The sequence below is a fragment of the Sturnira hondurensis genome, unplaced genomic scaffold (assembly GCF_014824575.4).
Source record: "Sturnira hondurensis isolate 20B ecotype Veracruz unplaced genomic scaffold, ASM1482457v3 Scaffold0019234, whole genome shotgun sequence".
Taxonomy (NCBI): domain Eukaryota; kingdom Metazoa; phylum Chordata; class Mammalia; order Chiroptera; family Phyllostomidae; genus Sturnira; species Sturnira hondurensis.
Genome location: NW_028091865.1, coordinates 2,456,254 through 2,476,862, shown reverse-complemented (window position 1 = coordinate 2,476,862; position 20,609 = coordinate 2,456,254). Strand labels below are relative to the sequence as shown.

The following is a 20,609-nucleotide window of genomic DNA, read 5'->3' as shown; positions in this document are numbered from 1 at the left end:
GACGGGGACAAGAGAGACGCGGCACTCACAGAAGGGGTCTTCTCGGACCCCGTGCAGAGGGCAGAGGACCCGGAACCGCACGTCACCTCCACCCGTGTTCCCTCCACGACTTCGGCCAGGTCACAGACCAACGGGGCGGCTCCGTGTGCCTCCGAGATCTTCCCAAGCCAGGCGCACGGCGCTGCCACCCTCGCCCGAGTGCACAGAGGCTGGGACCTCTGGAGCCCTCTCCTGCATCAGGTCCTCAGAGCCTCCCCGGTGAGTCCCATCGAAGGCTGGGGCAGCAGAGCCCCTCAGAGACTCCCCCAGCCCCACCCGGGGACACCTGTTTCATCTCTTTCCCTTAACCTATTATCTGGCTCTCCAACCCCTGCAATTATGTGTACACACACACACACATGCCATATATACATTGTGTATAAATACAGTATACCNCTCCGTCTGAGTGCCCCGCCCCCCCCCCACAGAGCCCCCCACTTCCTCTTCCTCCTTCTCAAGGAGTTCTTGCTGAGCAAAAAGCCAATGGCTGCAGCCTGGCTGCCCCACCCCCATCATCGCCCATCGGTCACCGAGGTCATCAGTGGTGTGTCTGTGTGCGAGGGATTCTGGGGTGCAGCCCAGACCGGCAGCGGCAGAGCCTCCTCGTCGGGGGTCCCAGGCCTCCCCAGGCTTGCCAGGAGGACTTGGGGGCCGGCCCCCCTGTCCCTAGAGAGGCAGATTCGGACCTCCGCCTCTCTGCGGGGTGTTATGCAGGCTCTGCACTGGGCTGTAGAGAGCACAGCACACCCCCAGGGGGCAGGCGCAGGGGGCCAAGGCCTCAGAAAGCTCCTACCCCAGCTTGGGGGGCAACCCAGTGTGCAGTGCCCGGCTGCCTGCACCCAAGCCTGCCTTGGGATGTCACTCACCAGTCAGCCGGCACTTTCCACTGGGTACCCCACTATAATCAATGCTCCCCTCCAGGACGCACCTCCGCCAGGGACATAGGCCTCTGCAGCAGGGGACAGGAACTCCGGGCCCAGGCTGCCCCACCGGTCTTGTCTGCTGCAGGGCCACCAGGGTCACAGGCGCAGGCAAGGTTACCAATCGGAGGTGAGGGCCTGGGCCACCACCATGCCTGGCACCTGCATAGATGTCCCTCTTGGGCAAATCCCAGAGGAGAGGCGACCACGGACGGCCCCTCGTGGAACCGCGTGGGCCGCCCCCGCGCTCTGAGGGCTCCCGGAGCAGGGGCTGTGTTCTCTGAATCCCTGTAGGTGGTTCCGGGAGTTCTTCAGGGTGCCACCTGGCTGACGTCACACAGTGATGGCGCTGACCATCGTGGGCGTCTGCCGGGGGGGTCCCCCAGCTGAAAGTGGGCGTCCCTCCGCACGGTGGAGTCCACGGAGGGAACCCCCCGACAGACAGATGGCTGCTGGAAAATTCTAGAGGCCCCCGGCCCGAGGGCAGAAAGTGGCCCTTCTAGGATTAGGAGGCGGGGACTCATCCTCCCAGACGCAGCGTGAAGACGGAGGCCTGCTCACCACCTCATCAGGGCCCTGAATCAAGGCAACGACGGGGACAAGAGAGACGCGGCACTCACAGAAGGGGTCTTCTCGGACCCCGTGCAGAGGGCAGAGGACCCGGAACCGCACGTCACCTCCACCCGTGTTCCCTCCGTGACTTCGGCCAGGTCACAGACCAACGGGGCGGCTCCGTGTGCCTCCGAGATCTTCCCAAGCCAGGCGCACGGCGCTGCCACCCTCGCCCGAGTGCACAGAGGCTGGGACCTCTGGAGCCCTCTCCTGCATTGGGTCCTCAGAGCCTCCCCGGTGAGTCCCATCGAAGGCTGGGGCAGCAGAGCCCCTCAGAGACTCCCCCAGCCCCACCCGGGGACACCTGTTTCATCTCTTTCCCTTAACCTATTATCTGGCTCTCCAACCCCTGCAATTATGTGTACACACACACACACATGCCATATATACATTGTGTATAAATACAGTATACCTTTCACCTGGAGCTTCTTAAAGCCACATGGATATGTATTGACATCTATCTGTATGTATTTCCATTAAGTGTGTTTAAATTGTGTACCATGACCTCTCTTGTCACGTTTCTTTTTATTGTGTTTTATTTATTTACTTTTAGAGAGGGGAAGGGAGGGAGAGAGGGACAGAAACATCTATGTGTGGTTGCCTCGCGGGCGCCCCCTACTGGGGACCTGGCTGGCCACCCAGGCATGTGCCCTGACTGGGAATTGAACCCACGGCCCTTTAGTTTGCAGATCTATGCTCAGTCCACTGAGCCACACCAGCCAGGGCTCCTCTTAAGCTTCTCAAAACCACGCCCACACGCTGTTTCTTGTACATACCACATTCATGTGGGTATACGCTAGATTTACTAAACATTACATAAAGACACGTCCTCAAGTTTCTTTAAATGACACACCTGTTTAATACATACACATGCATTTAGACACACACAGCCCATATATACATTGTATAATTGTATATAAATATAATTCACATACAATTTTCTCCCTAATCTTCACTACTGGTGGGGCCCCTCACATTCTCCTTCTGTGCAGTTCTCGACGTGAACGTACGCTGCAATTTCAATGCACCGGAGCCCCAGGGCCTCCTTCCCATCCCACACTGGTCCCCAGCCCCACTGGGTGGGCACGTAGCATCGGAGGGTCCCAGGGGACCCCAGCCGTCGCCCGCGTCCACCACGCCGAAAACCATGGTGGGCGGAACCCACCCAGTCAGTCTGCTTGCTGCCCTTCTGGCCTGGCAGCAGGATGGACATCCACACTGCAGAAGGAAAAATGGCTTTGTTCTCGTTGATTTTTACCGGCTTTTTTTTTTTTTCTTTTTGCTGATGGTCTCCAGAACATACCTCCCCTCCTTCCATTTTGGTACGCTCAGGAACGTCTCGGATTTTCACATTCGTGACCCATCAGGGTTTCGGTTGGGACGGCTTCCCTCCCAGACGCAGAGGGGAATGTGAAAATCAGGGGAGCGCTTGTGGCTTGTCTGGAAGGAGGCAGCCGGCCCAGGCCCGCCCCTCCTGCTCCCCGGCAGGTGCGTGGCCTGAGGCAACGCGCTGCTTCCTCTCAGCCTCTCTGCCCTCGCTGGTGCAACAAGAATAATTATAACAACAATCATTGCGCTGCACCTCGAGAGGCCCGGGGGCGGGGGGGGGGGGAGTGAAGTGGTGGTTGTTTACAAAGCAGCGAGCCATCCTCCTCCCGGGAGGGCCGGTGGCCACTCGACTGCAGCGATCCTGAATCAAAACGCCAGTTCTAACCACCAACAGCCCATCGCTCGCCACCCTGGCCTCTCGGCGCCCGGCTGGCACGAGCACTTTGAGAGCTGCGCGGAGCACTGGGCAGCCGGTGGGGGACTCTGCCGGGCACCCACACCTTCCCGCCAGGCCAGGGGTTTCTGCCCTGTGCCACATACGAGTCACACACTGAGGCGCTGGAGGCTGGAGGGTTCCCACGCAGGGCCCTGGGCACCCCTGCTGGTGGTGACTCTGGGAGAACAGATGCAGGGGACAGGCCAACGCCAGGGTCCTCAGGGACCTCCGCCAGGAAGAGGGAGAGAAGAAAGGAAGAGAGAGGGACCGAGGAGGAAGACAGACAGACAGACAGACAGAAGGCAGGGAAAGGGAAGGAGACGGACGAGGGCTGCCCAGGGCGGACCGCGGAGCCGGGCCCGCTTCCAAACATAACCGGGGCCGCGGCTCCTGTCCAAACGCAACATGTAAAGCAAACAGGCAGCGGGAAGCGCCCCGACGGCGAACAACGGGAAGGTTGGAAGAAGCGGAGACTGTACACACACTGGCGTGGGCGAGGTGAGCCTCGCCGCCCCTCCCAAAGAAGCCCTCCCGGGGTTTATTTGTAAAAAGTTGTGTTTTTATCCTGCCATGTTTACACTCCAGTCCCCTTCCGGGGACTCTCCGTGTGAGGCAATACGGCTCCCGGGACGTTTTCCCCACTGCTCAAGACAGCTTTGGAAGTTGTCCGTTCGGAGGCCTTCCGGGGCCCCTGCCGTTCTTTTCGTTTCACCTCTTCCGCATCAGCAACGCGTCTCCCTCGGAGGACTCTCGTTCATCCAGAGAAACAAAACAGCGGCTCCAGGGAAGGTCAGGTGAAGAGGGAGGACGAGGCGCAGGGGTCATGGGGTCACGCCCTGTCTGGTCACACGCTGCTGCACACTCAGTGTGGTGTGGGCAGGTGAAACCACCCATCGTCACAATGAGGAAACACCTGGCAAGGCTTCCAAAAAACAACAACTCGCCGAAGCCAATCCCAGCCTCTCAAGCACCTCCAGCTGGTGCACGGATACAGACGGGTTCCCGGAACACTCACTTGGCGGGGGGAAGCCTGGACGGCAAGGGGCCCGTCCTCCAGAAGGCAGTTCTGGGTTTGGGGGGGGTCCCCCTTTGTTTCTCTATTAATATATATCTACATCTACCCCTTTTTTGTCTTATGATCAATGTCATGTGTGCGCTTAGACGCTGGTGAGAAATTACCGTGTTTTCATCCGCCCCACCACGGCTTAGAGAGTTTTGCAGGCCATCTCATGTCAGCTCACCGGATCTTCCCCGGGGCATCCGATGTTGTCAAGGAGCATCAGCGGTGGCCCCTGGGGGAAAACAGTTTCACAGGAATACACCGGGACAGCCCTCCTGGCCGGGGGCTTGCTCAGTCGCTTGGAGAGTCACCCCGTACACAGAAAGGTTGGGGGTTTGATCCCTGGTTGGGGTGTGTGTATGTGCGGGAGGCAACGCATCAATGTTCCTCTCTCACCTCCACTTTTCCTCCCTCTCTCTCTGAAATGAATGAACGCACACCCTTGGGTGAGGATTCTAAAAAGTAGGTAAGTAAGTAAGCAAGCAAATAAATAAACCAAAAGGGTTCGTGATTTGTGGGAGGAAATCTGTCCCCATCTTCACAGAAGCTGCCCACCGCCGTGAGAGTAACGAAAAGCTAAAAAGCATTTGGTCAGCTGAGTAGAGCCCACTTAGAGAGAACATGACTTTGCTGCTTTCCAGGAGGGCTCCTGGCAAAGAGGCCTCCGAGCACTCGGTGCTGTTGGAGGGGAGGGGGTCCCGCAGCCAGGCCAGAGACGCTCCCGAAGAGTGTGGAGAGGACTTAAGCGGGGAGCCAGCCATGTTTTCACGTGGTCGGCGGGCAGCGGCACACAGGTTCCCACTGCCTCTCTTCCCCAGTGGCCCCAAGGTCTCCACAGCTTCACCCCGAGAGAGAGAGAGAGAGAGAGAGAGAGAGAGAGAGAGAGGGAGAGAAAGGGGAACTCCCCACCAGCACTCAGGTTCCTGTTAGCAACCAAAATGGACTGCCGCACAACAACAGCCAGAGCTACAGGGGCTGGGGGAGGGCGAGGGGGAACCTCATCAAGGGTGTCTGCCCCGGCATGCCTGACACCTCCCTCACCCGAAACTCTGTGTTTGCTTAGCTTCTCAACGCATCTCTAGGAGGCTTCCCAACCCAGACCGCCCCTAACCTCCTTCCTGGTACCCCCTGGGCCTCAACTTCCGCATCTGGCTGTTGCCCAGTTTCGAATTCTTAGTCCCGGCGACCGGGCACACACATCTCTCCTCCCACATACTTTTCAAAACACTCCTGTTATCTCAGGGAGCAGCTGAAATGTGATGTTGTTACAACGGGCAAGAAGAACACCTCTCTGGTTTGTAGATCCATGGCTGTGCGGACCATGGACAGAAACTGGGCCCCCAAGTTCTAAAGGCTCTGTCCAGCAGCGGGCAGGCACTGGCACAGGGTGGGCACTGCGCCCGCGTCGGAGGGACGCATGTGCCCCGGAGGGAATTGTGTCCCTGGAAAAGGCACATGGCATTCCAACTGCCCTGACTTCAGGAGGTGACCATATGGGAAGATGCAGTTTTGACCGAGGTAACCGGCCAGAAATGTGCTCCTCAGGGTGGGTGGTAACCTGTTACGACGGCCTTCTTTCTCGAAAGGGTACATGTGGGCACAGAATTGGACGTGTAGGAAGAAGACCATAAAGAGAGCGGGGGCACAAGAAGGCCGTGTACAAGCCAAGGAAAGACACCTCAGAGGAAATGAAAGGGGCTGACACGCCTCTTGTTTACCCCACCCACCCATTCCATGACCCCTCGGGCCACAACCTACAGCATTCTGGGTCACAGGACCCTAACCGACGGATCCATTTCCTTTCATGAGGTTCCCGATCCTCAGTGGAGAATCACGTTTGGATCAAATGGGGGACACTCTCTTTACAAGACCCGCTCTGTTCCAAGGGATAAACTCATGGAACACACACGGTTGGTAGTCCGGAGCTTGCCCGCCTCTTCTCATGTAACATCCCATTTTACGCACGCGGAAACTGAGGCACGAAGGTTGCACTGCCCGGTATCCTTGCGGAGCTGGCTGATTCCATTGCACACACGTTGGGCCCTCACCACCAACCCACTCACATCTTAAAAGTCTCTAGAACCTTCTCCCCTCTGCTTCTTGCAAGGTCCTATCCTGATGCTTAAACGTGCATGGGCAACACCACAGAATATCAATAGAAACTCAGACAAAAGGGTATCCCTGAGAGAGGGGTAAACATGCTTTTCAAGTTGTATTCACCAAGGTTGGAAAAGGAAGAAAACTCAGAGCAAGCAAAGACAGCTCAGAAGAAGGCACAGACGGCAAGGCATTAAAAAAAAAAAATCTCAGTATGGGTCTTTCCTAACAGATTCCGGCCTCGGGGGTTTGCCTGGGGCCCAAGGCACCAACCAGGAAGCTCCGGCGGCGCGCGCTGGGGGTGCTGCCGCCAAGATGCAGAACCGCGCGCCCTGCGCATGCGCCCGGGCCCAGCCGAGCACCCGGGGTCCCCCGCCCCCGTCCCCTAGAGCCAGTGCCCTGCGACTAGCAGCGACGCCTGCCCGAGCGTCTCTGTGCCTCTCCCCAGGGCACCCGCGCCCAGGCTTTCTGCAGGCTTTCTCTCCTTTCGCACAGCACGCCCTTTCTAAATTCAAGCCGTGCACGCTGCCCCGATACTGGGAAGTCGGCTCCGCGCGGCCCCTGGAAGGAGCATCCCGGCCCGAGTGCGGGTGTAAAAGGATCAGGGGTGCAGGGGGACCAACTAGTCCCGGCCACAGCTCACACGTGGAAAGCCACGGTGCGCGTGCGCGGGGGGACGTGCCCGCGCCTTTGGGGGTGCGCGCGGGGGAGCGCCAAAGTGCGCGCGCCCGAAGAGGGCCAAGGGGCGTTCGCACGGCCCCACTTCAGGCTTCGAAGCGGCCCGAGGAGGCCCAGAGTGCGCGTGCGCAGTGGCTTGGAGGTGGGGCTCGCCGGGTGGCTCGGAGCGCGCATGCGCGGGGCCGACCCCGGGCGCGAGCGCGAGGAGGCTCCGGGCCGTGCCTGCGCAGAGCGTCTCCGGGCGCGGAGCGTGCGTGCGCGGCCCGTCGGGGCCCGGCGGACGGGCGCGCGCATGCGCGCCTCATCCTCCTCCCTACCCCCACCTGCCCGAGAACGGCGACACAATGGCGGCGCCCTTGCAAGTACCGCGTCCCGTCACCCACCTACTCTTTGACATGGACGGCCTCCTTCTGGGTGGGTAGCCTGCGGCCGCCTCCCGCGAGGGCTGTCCGGGGAAGGCGCGGGAAGGGAGAGCCGGCTCTCGAGGCCGGAGGCCGCGGCCGAGCCATACCCGGCACCCTGGGGCCGGCGGCGGGGTCACGTCAGGCCGGCCGCGCGCGGGGCCGAGGCGCCGACGCCGCCCGGGGCACTCACTTCCGGTGGCCGCGCCGCGCGTGGGTTACGGCGCAGGAGGGGGCCGCGCTCGGGGAACCCCCGCGCCGCGAGAAGGTTTGCATCCGGTCGCGAGGGCTGCGGGCGCGCGCGCGCCGCTCGGCCTCGGTTTCCCCATCCGCCCAGGTGCCTCGACGACACCCCCCCGCCCCGCCCCAGTCTGTCTGCTTTGGGGCTGCAGGCGCGGGCGCCAAAGAGGTGCACGCACCTGGCCTCTAGCAGGGCATCTTCCAGGGCAGCTGTCCTCAGCCCGCCGGCTTGGGGACATCTGACAATGTCTGGAAGGCATTTGGAGTGCCCTTCCTGGAGGGGGGTGGGGGGTGGGGGGTGCTGTCATCCAGGGGGTGGAGGCTAGCGCTGCTGCTGCACCTCCAGTTTCACAATGCCCAGGACGGCCCTACACCCCCCCCCCCGCCACCCACCCACCCACACACACACACAGGCCACATACCCACCCCCAAGTGCCAGAGTGGCCGCGCAGCTGGGCATCACCCGGGAGCCCCCGTGTAGTGTGGCGCCCAGGCCCCAGCCCACAACTGCTCCCTCGGAATCCGCATCTGCGCCGCCCGCGAGTCTAAAAGTGTGAGACGCACGCTGAGTTACGAGTTGCAAAGACTTGCGCGGTCCTGCCCGCGCCAGTCAACAGCCCCCCAGTCGGTGTGGATGTGCCCTAAGGTCACCACTTTCCAAGGAGCATTCAAAGAACAAAACGCTCAGTGTATAAATAGAACCGCAGGGAGAGAGGACCCTCCTTGGGTGCTCGCCACCCCAAGCCTGAGCCTGTAGCCTCCATAAGACCTCTTAGGACTTCAACAAGGCCCGCATATTTTATGTAGATACTGACCTGGTGGGGACCTGCCTAGGTGATTCCTTCACCTGGTAAAGTCCTGGAATGCGGGAGGAGGAAATGCTTGCAGGGGCGGATTCAAACCCAAAGCAAGTGGTGAGTCAGAGAGGGAAAGTGACCTGCCAGAGGTCACACAGCCCACAAGGCGCAGAGCCGAGAAACCATCCCAGACAATCTGACACCAAATCGGAGGGATGTTCTCATCTTGCGTGACTCGTGTGGCCCTGTCCCCACTATTGCACGGCCAGGTGGTCGAGCCGTCACGAGACGGAGTTTTGTAAAGGCACACAGACCAAACACCCTCTTTATTCACAAACCCAGAGAGAGAACTGGTGAATTCCTAAAGAAAAAAAAAAGTCCCCAGAGAGGTCAGTTGTCGGAGAGAACAGAGTAGGCAGGCACTAATTCTGAGGTGACTCCATTTGACAAAGCGGCAGGATTCTCGAGGACAGTGGGAAACATGAATTTCCCTGCTTGGGTGGTCAGGTGGTTGTCCAACGCCTTGGCCTCTAATGAAAGGTCCAGCGAACCTGCTGTGGGAGTCTCGTGAATTTTAATGCAGACCGAGATGTCTCATTACCATTACATTTATTACACTTCTCAATGAGCTGGATGCTTGCTCGGGACTTGAGACGCCGTCGCTGTTCCCTGAAGCGATGAAATGGGCCTTGTGTCCCTGCCTGCAGGGAGTGACCCGCCAGGGTCTCCCCTTTGCTAGTTCACGCGAGTTGAATGGTTGGAGCCCCTGGCACTGGTGGGTGGAAACTGAGAGTCGGTGGCATTGGGGAAGACAACACCTACCTCTCTCTCCCCCACTGGCCGTTTCCTGCCCTTTTTCTCCTTTCCTGCCCTGGCTGTCATTGGAGGTGGTCAGGCTTTCTGCGAATCTTGAGAAATTGACCTTTACATATTCTCTCTCTCTCTCTCTCTACCAAAGGCACAAAGCCATCCGTTTTAGAATGTGCTAGTTAATCTACCCGGTTATGCCTGCTCTAATTCTCAGGTACGCTGCCAAAGCCTCTCTATTGTGGCGGTAACAATGAACCATCCGTTTATCTTGCATTCTTTTGCTGTAGGTCTGCTTTGGGGGACTTTGCCTGCCCGGAAGTTCTCTTCGTTCGGTAGCCTCGATACTTGATAGTTGGTTTTCTTTTCTTGTCTTTTTTAAAAAAAAATTTAAGAATGTGTTTAATTGATTTGAGAGAGAAAGAAAAACAGAGACATGTCAATGTGAGAGACATCCGTCAACTGGTTGCCTCCCACACATGACCGACCAGGGTTCTAACCGAAACCCGGGTGTGTCCCCCGACCGGGAAGTGAACCCCCGACCTTTCCGTGTACCGGGGGCGACACGCCACCTGAGCCACCCCAGTTAGGGCCCGATACGTGGTTTTCAAGGAAGTGAACTTGAACACGGGTCATTTCCTTGGAAATTCTTGCATTGTAGAGGCAGCTTGTTTAACGGGAGGGAAATGAGGAAGTGACTGGAGATTTCTGCAGGAACACCAGAGTGCTTTTCTGTGTATTTTGAAAGGCAGGATGCTGTTCTTCCTTCAGACAGAAAGGACGCTTTGGGATTCAATTGTTGTTGACATGAGGCCGCAGCTGGCTGTGACCCAGGTCATGCTTTTGGGTTTCCATGCCCTCTAGGGAAAGGGGAAGGAGGGCCGGGGTTACTTCTGAACCAGGGCCCGCTGCAGGGGGCGGGGAGAGGAAAGATGGCCAGTGTTTCACAGTGTGTTGGGTCCTGCCTCAGCGACTAAAATTGGGAGCACGGGGGCGGGCTGTTCGGAAGGCAAGGAAGAGCGGGCCCGAGAGCAGCACTAATGGAAATGACTCCACGTGAAGTTTCCCGGGAGCAACATGAAAAAGGCGGAGGTCACAGACGAACGTGGAATGGCGTGTTTCGTTGCCTAGCCTGGTACCCAACACGGGGTCATTCAGCACGTGATCAGGACAGAAAGCCACCGAGGGGTTTCCCGCTGATCTTGGGTGGCTAGTCCTTGAGGTCTGTGCAGTTTGTCGTCCCCGCACGTCCCAGGTCAAAGCACTCCCATGTCCAGTGCTCTGCAGCCACGTCGGGTGGTGGCCAGGGTATCGGGCAGGGCAGGCCGGGGCTTTAGAAGACGACCCGTGACTTCCGCTTCTGATAGCGGGGCGGGCAGAGGTGGATATCCGGACTCCTCAGAAGTAGGGATTTTGGTGTCGGTAAAGTGTGCTCTATAAGGCAAACTGCGTTTTCCAGCTGTCCGATACCGTCATCACTTAGGGCCTTTAAAAAATCAGCCCAGAACAATATGCTTATTCTCGAATTCATAACCAATCAGCGGGAAGTGAGACCGCTGTGTGAGGGCCGGTATGGGCAGGGCCGATTCCAATTCGCCGTGCCTCCGTAAGTGCGCACGGACCGCAGGGCTTCCGTGCGTGGCCCGGGGCCTCGCCTTCATTGAGCACCGTGCGTGGCCTGTTCTGCCCCTGTTCCCACGCCCAGCCTTTCCTCCCTGCCGCGTAAACCGCACGGGAGCCGGTTCGGAAGTGCCGGTGGCTGTGTCCGGGACCCCGGGTTCCCTGTGCACCCCTGGGTGGGGGGTGGCTGAGTCTCTGCTGTGCTGAGCCGATTCTTCTCAGTCATGCCCCGTCTGTGGTCCGAATCCTGCCGCACACCGTCCTGGTGCTCACCGCCGCGCCGCGGCTCTCTGTAGGCACGGGAGCACCCGCAGAGCAGACGACAGAAATAGAATCTTACATAATGACAGCGCCTGCCCTACATTAACTTCCAGGAGAATCCGCAGAGACGGGGTGCGGCGGAGGGACATTTGCAGTTGAGACGATGCACACCAGTGCGTGCTTGAGTTAGTATTTGTTGATCACTGTATGGTTTTCCAGACGAACCACCGTGAACTTGCTTTTGCCCCACCGTGTACACTGGCGTTGGGCCCCGCGTACTACCTACGAGGGTGGAAGGGGCAGACGATGAGCGTTTCGGGGACACTGGGCTCGTATCACCTCACAGGGCTGCGCCTGGAGGTCCCCCGAGAGCCCCGGCCCCTTTTCATCAGGGAGAGCAGAAGAAAAGGTCCCGGGGGCTGCCTCCCTGTGCGTGTGGAGATCACAGCTGGAGGGAAGGACCCTCACGTGCTCCTCCTCCTCGGGGAGACCCCACGGCCTGTGCTGTGGGGGGTGTCCCGTTCTGGATGGTGGGCAGGGGCGGCTGTCCTGGGCCGCATTCCCCGTCTCCCCGCCCGGGGAGCCAGCAGCACACGCTGCGTGTTGTTTCCCCTTGTTGGGGGAATTTGGTTCCTCCCACCTTCACGAAGGACTGGGCTGCAGTGTGCAGTCGGGGTGCGGCCTCTGGGCCCAGCAGGGCCCGCAGGGACGGGGCCGCCGATCGGGCGTTCTCATTTGGTTACCCACTGACTCGTGGCTGTGAACGGAAGCTGGCAAGGTTTCTGGGACACAGCAGAGGACTTAAGGGCGTGGAACACCTGTCCTCGCGTCCAGGGTCCAGCAAGATGAGGAGTAAGACGCCGGCAGGGCGAGGGAAGGGTAAGAATAAGCCGTGCCGTGTGTCTGAAAATTCGTCGTAACGAGAAAGCAATGCAGTTACGGGCCCGCGTAGGTCACTGCAGGTCCCCTGGGCTCTGCTTGTGGGTCGACCTGAACATGCAGGACGGAAGTGAGACCTGGATGGCAAAGTGGGACTGTTCCACGGGGTTCTGTCCACCTGGCATTGGGACGCAGCGGGCAGGCTCTTCGGGATGCTGTCCTGGGGGTGACTGTCCCGGGTCCTCTGGAACCCGTCTGGCTTTCTTTGCTCTGCACTTCTTGAAAAGCTGTGCTTGGGGACTCATCCGTCCCTTTGGTCTCTCTGATTATTGGCCGAGTGCTTTGATGATGGTTTGGGTCTGTGTTTGAACGGCTGTAATTTTGCTGTCAGCTGAGCGCTGTCATTTTCCAGGGGTAGAGTCCGGTTTCATGGGATGAAAAAGAGCCGGGGAGATGACCCCACCCAGGCAGGGTCCCCTGACCCTGCTCATTACCTGGATGTCCAGGTGACTGTCACATCCTCGGACGAGACATTGCAACAGTGGTCGCTGCACAGCCCGCGGCTGGAAGGTCCCACAGTGCTACCCCGGCATGGGCTGTGCTTGAAAATAAAGTTTCTGCTGTCGGGTGTCTGAGAATCACAGGGACGAATAATAATGGCAGCTGTTGCTCTGTGAACACAGCCACCGATGTCTGTCGCCACAGGAGTGGTGACCTCGGTTGTACCGTGCGGACGTCTGGGGTTTCAGATTGCCTGCCGGGCGTCTAACAAGAATGTTCCCCGAAACGTGCCAGTGGGGGTGCACCGGCATTCCTGCCTCAGACGCTGCCTCTGCCTTGCCTCGGGCAGAGTGACCAGAAGGAGGGCCACGCTCCTGCCTGACCCCAGGTCCTCACCTCACTGCTGAGCACCATGGTGCAAAGGAGCTCTAAGCCTCTGAGTGCACCAGGCAGCCCTTCTTCTGTATTGTGTTTGTGTTCATTATTAGATCCAGGGAAGTCACGCCCCTCCTGGGGAACTGAAGGTGCCTCTGCGCAGGTGCCCGAAGGACGTCTCTCCGGTACCTAACTGCGTCCATCTGGGGAGTCATCACATAGTGTGCCTGTCTTCATACTTGCCTTTCATACTCGGCGCCCTGGCTGGGAGGCCACAGGTTCACACGAGCCTGGTCTTCATGCCCCTGTTTGGGCCGGTGGGGAGGCCCTTGCAGGCCTGGCTTTTGCTTTGCCATTGGGACATCCACTGCCACTGCCCTGTCTGCCTTCTGGCCCCAACGCTGGGGCGCCTCGATGGGAAGTATGCTGAACCTGTCACTTAAACGGAACCAGAGAGGCCGCTTCAGCCCTGCGCGCTGGCGGCACGCACGCCGTGCTCTGGCCGCGGCTGTGTGGACGAAGGGGGCTGTGCTGAGAGGCCCTCACAGCAGGCCCCCTAGGTCGTCCCCGTGTCCGTTCTCCGGAGCCCTGGGCCCTAAACCGACCCCTGAACACTTTCCAAGGGGAAGGGTCTGTGTGGATGCGGTAACCATCAGCGCTGCCTGTGGCGTGTCCGGTGCCCCTCCCGGGTGCTCAGGTGTGTGCTCACGCTCAGACACGGGAGACCTCTGGGTCAGCCCGTGGCCGCCTGCTGAACTTGCCTTCCTGGGCACTCCTGCCGCACCTCAGCAGCTCTGGTTAAACCAGTTGAGCCGTCATGGGGCTGCTAGCAGCCCCACTGCGCGGTCCGAGTCGCCCAGGGGCTCAGGGGTGCAATCCAGGAGGCCCGCTGCCCGAGGCTGGGAAGGTGGCTTCCCGTCCCCAGCCTGTGGGTGGGGCCGTCCAGACTGGGTGGCCCCCCCTGCGGTTGAGAGTTTGTTTCCCGACAGAGCTTTCAGTTTAAAAAGAATTTAAGGAAGGCCTGACAGGAGGACCTGGGGACCCCTGGGGGTAGGGCGTGGCCAGATGGGTGTTCAGGGTGAGAGACAGGGAGGCGGAGGGAGAGAGGGGTGGGTGTTCAGGGAGCAGCAATGAATTCATGAAGGGAAGCGTCGGTAGCACACCGCCAAGGGCCAGTGAGAGCACCAGGTGCAGGGACTGGCCGGGACTCCCTCCCTGTGCTTCCCGGGGCCGTGGTCGGGGTGCTGGGGGCTGTGGTCCAGAAGCAGTGAGTGGGGGGGGTGTCGTCAGAGGGAGACCTGTTCTGCCCCACTGCCTTACCATTTGTCTGCGGGGCTGACCCAGTTCCCCGGGGCTCCAGGGGCGGGCTGGAGGCCCAGGGTGTGCCTTCCGGGAGAGGGTTTCTCCTCTGCTCCTGGCTCAGCTGCAGGACCGGTTCAGGGGCAGGAGGAAGACGCTGTGGCCCCGGGCAGTAGATGGGGTGGGGCAAGCTCAGACGTGCGGGGAGACCTCCAAGGAGGCTGTGGCCCGGGTGGCCGGCCGGGGCCAGTGCCCAGAGCAGCACCGGACGCGCTGTGCCCTTCCCTGCAGAAATCCCACCGAGTGAGCCCCCGCTGGAGGCGATGGGTGGGTCGGTCTGCCAGGGCAGGGCGGTCGAAGACCCCGTGCGTCCCAGGGGCCCCTCGCCCACGCCGCTTTTCCCTGCCCTGCGGCCGTGAGCACAGAGAACCTAGGAGAGGACCAGGGAGGAGTGCCGCACGCCCTGTGATCTTCGAGCCTCGTTAACCCCTGTTAATGAGACGGTGGGCTCTGGCTAATTGCATCCTGGCACCTCCCGAGCGCGGCCTTGCCCCCTGTAATTATCTTCAAAGCAGCAGTGGCCAGTATGGCCGAAGGCCAAGGTCGGGGCCGTGTGCTCGCCGCGAGGGAGCCCTGCTCATCGCCTCGTTTCCCCCGCATCGGCACCGGGCCGGCTGCACCTCCTCGTGGGGACACTGAGTGAACAGGTCCCACTCACAGAAAAGACAGGGTGGGCACGCGCGCTGGGAACCTCTAGTCTGACAGAGACCCCTTCTTGATTATTCACGCCGTGGTCGCGTGGGCCCCCCTCTTCCGTCTGTGTGGCACTCACTCGAGCGCGCCCATGAAGGGGCGCGAACGGTGTAGGTGTGGGGTGCCCTCGGGTGGGGACAGGCTTCCCCAGGTGGACACCTTGGACTTAGAAGCGGCACACCTAGACCTGCATCCTTAAAACCCTTTGTGGACCTGTGATGCTGCCTGGTTTCCAAACGGCCCTGCCCTCCTCCGGCTGATAACGCTGTGTTCTGGGTTGCAGCTTGGCGCGCCAGGAACGTAATTCGGTCCCCCGGGCAGCGATGCCCCTCCACCTTAGAGGTGCCCTTCCTTGGGTGCCAGCCCTGCCTCCCCCTGGTCCTCTGGGTGGCCGACACACAGGCCTGGCACGTCACGTGTCTGCAGCCTCACTGTTGGGGCGACGTCTGAGGTGGCTGCTGTGCCCTTCCCTGTCAAACCCTTATCCCCTGCCAACGTCGGAGGTACAGAGATGTCCCCGTGCCTGATCACCCAACTCCTTCTCATTCAGCTCCCGAATCTCGCGGGTTTTCGCCGCCGCGATTCAGAGGCCCGGACAGTGTTTGAGTCCTCATAGATATTTACCAGCTTCGCAGCCTGTGTGCTCGGTAACCCGTGTTTATAGGGCCGCACTGTTGGGGTCCCTGTCCACCCCGTCCCTTGACGGAGCTCACCAGCGCAACCTCCGTGAGTGCGCGCAGACCGCTTCTGGTCCAATCAGTGGCGTCCCTAACCAGGATCCCCGTGAGGCGCACGTGACCGTCCCAGCAGCGTTCCCACCGTGTCATCTCAAACCGCCAGTGGAAACTAGCGATCGAAGTGTGCGCTGACAAGTCGACCTACAGCGTGGCTACCCCAGTAGGGCAGCCTCCATCAACGAGTACACGTAATGAAATAATACGTAGTACCCCCCCCCCGCCCCCAGTTACTNCGTGGCTACCCCAGTAGGGCAGCCTCCATCAACGAGTACACGTAATGAAATAATACGTAGTACCCCCCCCCCCGTTACTCCCTCTGTCTCCGTGAGCCTCTCTCTCGGTGGTGTGGGGCTTGAGAGGGGGGCCTGTCCGTTAGGGAGCCCCTTCCCCTCCCCTGGCTGATGCAGCTCTGCCTCGCTTTAGCTGCGTGATGGTCTTTTCGGCCCAGTGCTTTGACAGTGGAGATTCTGCCCCTCCTGTGCCCCGACCCTCCCGGAAACACCCCGTCATGCCACAGCGGAAGGAGTGCTCGTGACCTGATGTCCTGGGAGGAGCCCCCTGAGTGTGCCTCACTGTCCCGAGCTTAGTGCACCTCCTGCATTCACAGTGACGTGCCCCGCTCTCCATCGAACGCATCCTGCCGCCACTGCCCAGCAGACCTGTGGCAGGGAACCCATGGTGGTGACAGAAAGAGAGGAACAGAGGGGCAGGCCCCGGGAGCCAGACCTGGGACGCAGGGGCCCCGCTGAGAGTGGGTGGGCCCGACCGTCTCGCACGCCCTTGCAGCCGCGTGTGGAGGACAGTGGCTGGTTGTCCTGTGGCCGAGAGACGGGATCGGTACGCATTCCGCATTCGTCCGTGCCGCCCGGGACCCCGGGCAGCGAGCCTGGGAGGGTTTCGCTCTCGGCACCGTGGCAAAGGCACATCCACCTAGGCCTCTCTGTGTATGTCTCTCCACATTCGAAAGGAGCTGACATTGTGACATTCACCTAGAGGAATGTCTCGGCGGGCCAGGAGAAATGGAAACGGAGACACGGTGGTGGAAAAGACCCACACTCGTGGTACCATGCTGCGGCCAGGAAAGGGCTGAGGCCGCGTGCCCTCCGTCAGCAGGGGGCCGCGCCGGGGCTTGGCCCTAGCTGCTGCCTAGCCGCCTGTGACCTCCAGCTGTTCACCCACGTGTGAATGCCATGGTGCAAAAGGCTTACTCTCGTGTTTCGTGTTTTCAGTCCCTTCGGACGTCACTGTGCAGTTGGAAAAAAGGAAAAACGGATGGTCGAGGACGTATCTTACTGTGTTCGTTGTCTATTGCTGGGGTCGCACGTTGGCACACACCGAGGGGCTTAGGGCAATGTAGTCGTGTTACGTGGCATTTCTGGATGTTGGGGACCCCACATCGGTGTCAGAGGGCCAATGCAGCAAAGGGGCTGGTGGTGCCTTCCCTCTGCAGGCGCTGGGGGAGAACCCATTTCCTCGTCTTCTCCGGTGTCTGGCCGCCGCCTGCCTTCCTTGCCCACAGGTGCCCCCCTTGTGTTCAGGTGCACCGGCGTTTCGCCTCTCTGACCCTTGCTGTTTGGTTCTGGCATTCGGAGCCATCGGCTGCCCTGTGGGCACAGGGCAGAGCTAGGTTTTGGTGGGACGTGCTTTTGTTTTCATTCAGGCTGAAGCATCTTTGGATTTCCCTTTGTGAGCATTGCTGTGTCCACTCAGGAGTTTGGCGTGTGTTCTCTACTTCTTACATGTTTATAAACCGTCCTACGTTTTTCCCGTTACTGACTTCTGATTTCGTAACTGTCGAGTGGGGACGTACTTTGTACGATTTCAGTCCCTCGTACGTTCAGCAGCACTTGTGGGGTGGCCCAGCCTCGTCGTCCTTCCCCAAAACCGGCTCCCCGTGCACCGGAGCATGTGCGTTTCCTCACGGCTGGGCGGTGCTCTTGCACCCCTGGGAGGGCTCCTTGGGGGGGGCTCCGCCCACAGGACACCCCCCTCCTGCCCCCACGAATGAGAATAAGTCTGCCAAGACATGATCTCCTTGGGGAGGAGAGGTGGCCAATCTCTCAAAGGAGAAGGACCCGGAGCCTGTTCCTCAATGACCTTTTATTGGGTTCATTCTGCACAGGAATCCAGGTTAAGCTCATCAGTCATTGTCAGGCGGTAAGGATCAAACAACAGACAGCATACAAAGAACTATGAGGACCTATTCTGAGTCAGGGTCTGTGAGCTAAAGGGCTACAGAACTTTGGGAAACAAACTCATTTCCTGCTCCGACCCTTATCAGAAAACTGAGAGCATTCTTAGCAAAGCACATTTCACTGGATTTTATGCGTTCTTCCTTGGGCCTGATGGCCCCTGGGGAACGTGCTCTTTCCAGCCCAGGGCTGCACCGCCCTCAGCATTGTTTCAGGCTTAAGTCAGGCAGGGAAGTAAGGCAGCCAAGAGATTAGGAGACTTCTCACAGACAGAATGAGGACTCAGGCGAGGGTCCATCACCCCCTTTTGCTATAGCCCCCAACTCCTTCCCTGAGGGTTCCCCATGGTCATGCCTGTCTTAGGTCGTTCCTCCCTTGAGGAATCGTACCCATCCTTGGCTAACCGATCATGCCCTGGGGGCCAGGCAGGGTGAAGTAAAGGGGGCAGAGGTGGCGCCCCTTCCAGGGAGAGAAGCTTTGTCTCCTTAGTGGCTTATGGTCCAAAGGTCTCTCACTCAGCCGTAGCCCTGGGGGGTTACAGCTCCTGAAACTAGGAGGGCAGTTCCCAACATCCTTGCTTTGTGGAATGGGAGCCCTTCAGGGGCTCAGCTGAAGACTTGTGTTTCCTTGTTACCTTTCCATCTCCTCACTCGGCCCCCGTTGAACAGGCAGAATTGAAGTCGTTGTTGCCATTCCTGCTGAGTCATCTGAGCCTCCCTTCTGTTCCCGTCGGTGGTGGTTATGGCTTCCAGCCCTGTTAGGTCCGGACAGACGTGTGTCCCGGAGCCCGTCCTCTGGACGGGATGAGCTCTGCCTCAGTGGGAGATGCTGGTCCTTTCTTTCTGCTCAACATGTTTATGGAAGTCTGTCTGCTGTGACACAGCCTGGCGGGGCCTCTTTGGGTTCCTCTCCGCCTGGTTACCTTCACTGTCCTTTGGTCTCTTTGCTTTTGGACAGAAGGGAAGGGAGGGAAATAGGGAGGGACAGAAACATCGACCCCTTCCTCTCACTGGCTCTCAACTGGGGACCTGACCCACAGCCCAGGCGTGTGCCCTGACCGGGAATCAGACCAGCGACCTTTCAGTTCTCAGGCCGGCGGCGCTCAGTTCCCTCAGCCCCACCAGCCAGGGCTGCTTCAACCTTTCTGTGCCTTCAATACAAAGGGTGTGTTGTGCACGCCCTGCACTTGGACTGTGTATTTTCTCTGTCTGCGGTCCATCTTGCTAAGTTTTACCTTTTCATCGGGGCATTGAAGCATTTACAGTCGACTCTTGGACAACTTGGGGGTTAGGGCCCCGCCCCCACGCCTGCAGTGGGAAAAAGCCCTACTGATCACGTAGGCAGTCCGTGAACACATACGTCGCATGTTGGATGTGTGACACGCTGCCCTCTTCCAATCGTGCACGCGGAAGAACGCGTTAGGACAACGGTGAAGAGGAGAAAGTGCGTTTGTAGTGTTCACTGGAGGACGCCCACAGCGGGGGAGGGGGTGCACCCCTGCCGCGGAAGGCCCTGCTGCTGTCCCGGGAGAGCTCCCTCTCCGATGCCTCTGTGGGTGAGGTGGGCGTGCTGTGTGCGCTTTTCTCTACGCCTTGTTTTTTGGTTGTTCGTTCATTCCCGCACTGCTGCCTTCTGTTTTGTTAACCGCGTAGTTCCACCTGCTCCAGGTTTCATCCTCCTCTCCTTTCTCTTTCTGCGTCCGTTTGTGGTCATTTTCTCCGTGGGGGTTCTGAGGAGGATGACGGACACAGCCATGTAGTTGGCCGTAATGTGAACGCAGTGTGAGCACGGTGTCAGAATGCGGTGTCCTAGGGCGCTGTCTTCCGTGGCGTTCGGACGTCATCACTGAGCGGGATTGCCGAAGCGTGCCGAACTGCACGTGGGCTAGCCAGCCAAAACCCTCCTGCGTAACAGCTGCTGCACAGGTCGTGTTTGCAAGGTTTCCCCAAAGTGAAAATCGGTGATTTGGGGGTTCAGGGCCACGTCCGAGGCAGAGCTTGCTGTGGTTTGCTGCGGCCTATTCAGGTACTGACAATAAATCGGGTGGGGGAGGGAGAGGCCCACCAGACCACAAGGAGACTCGGTCATCCCGTCAGGTGTGTGTGTGAGACCAGGAGATGTGTCTTTGGAGAAGGTCGCTGGGTCCCCTCCCCCTCTGTCCCTGTCACCAGGTTCCGTGGGCTGCATGCCGCGTGGGGATGACCGTGTCTGTGAGCGTGCCCCCTGGCGCCGTGTCTTCCGCGTAGCCTTCGGTTTGCGAGGGGAAGGAGGGGGGCTGTGGCCCCAGGCCTGCCCTGGCACCCCGGCCACCTGGGCCCGGGGCCGGCCCTGCACCGAAGCAGCGGCAGGACAGACCCTGGGCGGATGAGCCCAGGTTCCAGACCAGGGGACAAAGATGCGATCCCATACAGGATGTGTGCCCCCTGAGACCCGATCAACAATGGCGTGCATCCGCGTCTTGCCCAAGTGCACGCAGGAGCATCCTGTCAGCCCCTTCCAGTCCCACCCTGCCGGGCTGCGGACTCGCTCTCTGTTGCACAGCTTGACCTGACCACCCTGCCGCTCCCTCAAGGTCA

General features: G+C 59.7%; 2 protein-coding genes across 2 annotated transcripts in view; one reads left to right on the top strand and one right to left on the bottom strand.

Annotated features, from left to right (window-relative positions):
• The window catches only part of STS (steroid sulfatase), a 72,225-nt gene extending 64,109 nt beyond the window's left edge, over positions 1 to 8,116 (bottom strand). The window contains exon 1 of the mRNA XM_037027677.1: positions 7,992 to 8,116. The gene's annotated coding sequence lies outside the window, so the exon portion shown is untranslated. The remainder of the gene's footprint in view (positions 1 to 7,991) is intronic.
• PUDP (pseudouridine 5'-phosphatase) overlaps positions 7,419 to 20,609 on the top strand; it is a 30,947-nt gene continuing 17,756 nt past the window's right edge. Inside the window, exon 1 of the mRNA XM_037027679.1 lies at positions 7,419 to 7,585. Within this exon, the coding sequence (XP_036883574.1) occupies positions 7,516 to 7,585 (70 nt within the window). The 5' untranslated portion in view covers positions 7,419 to 7,515. The remainder of the gene's footprint in view (positions 7,586 to 20,609) is intronic.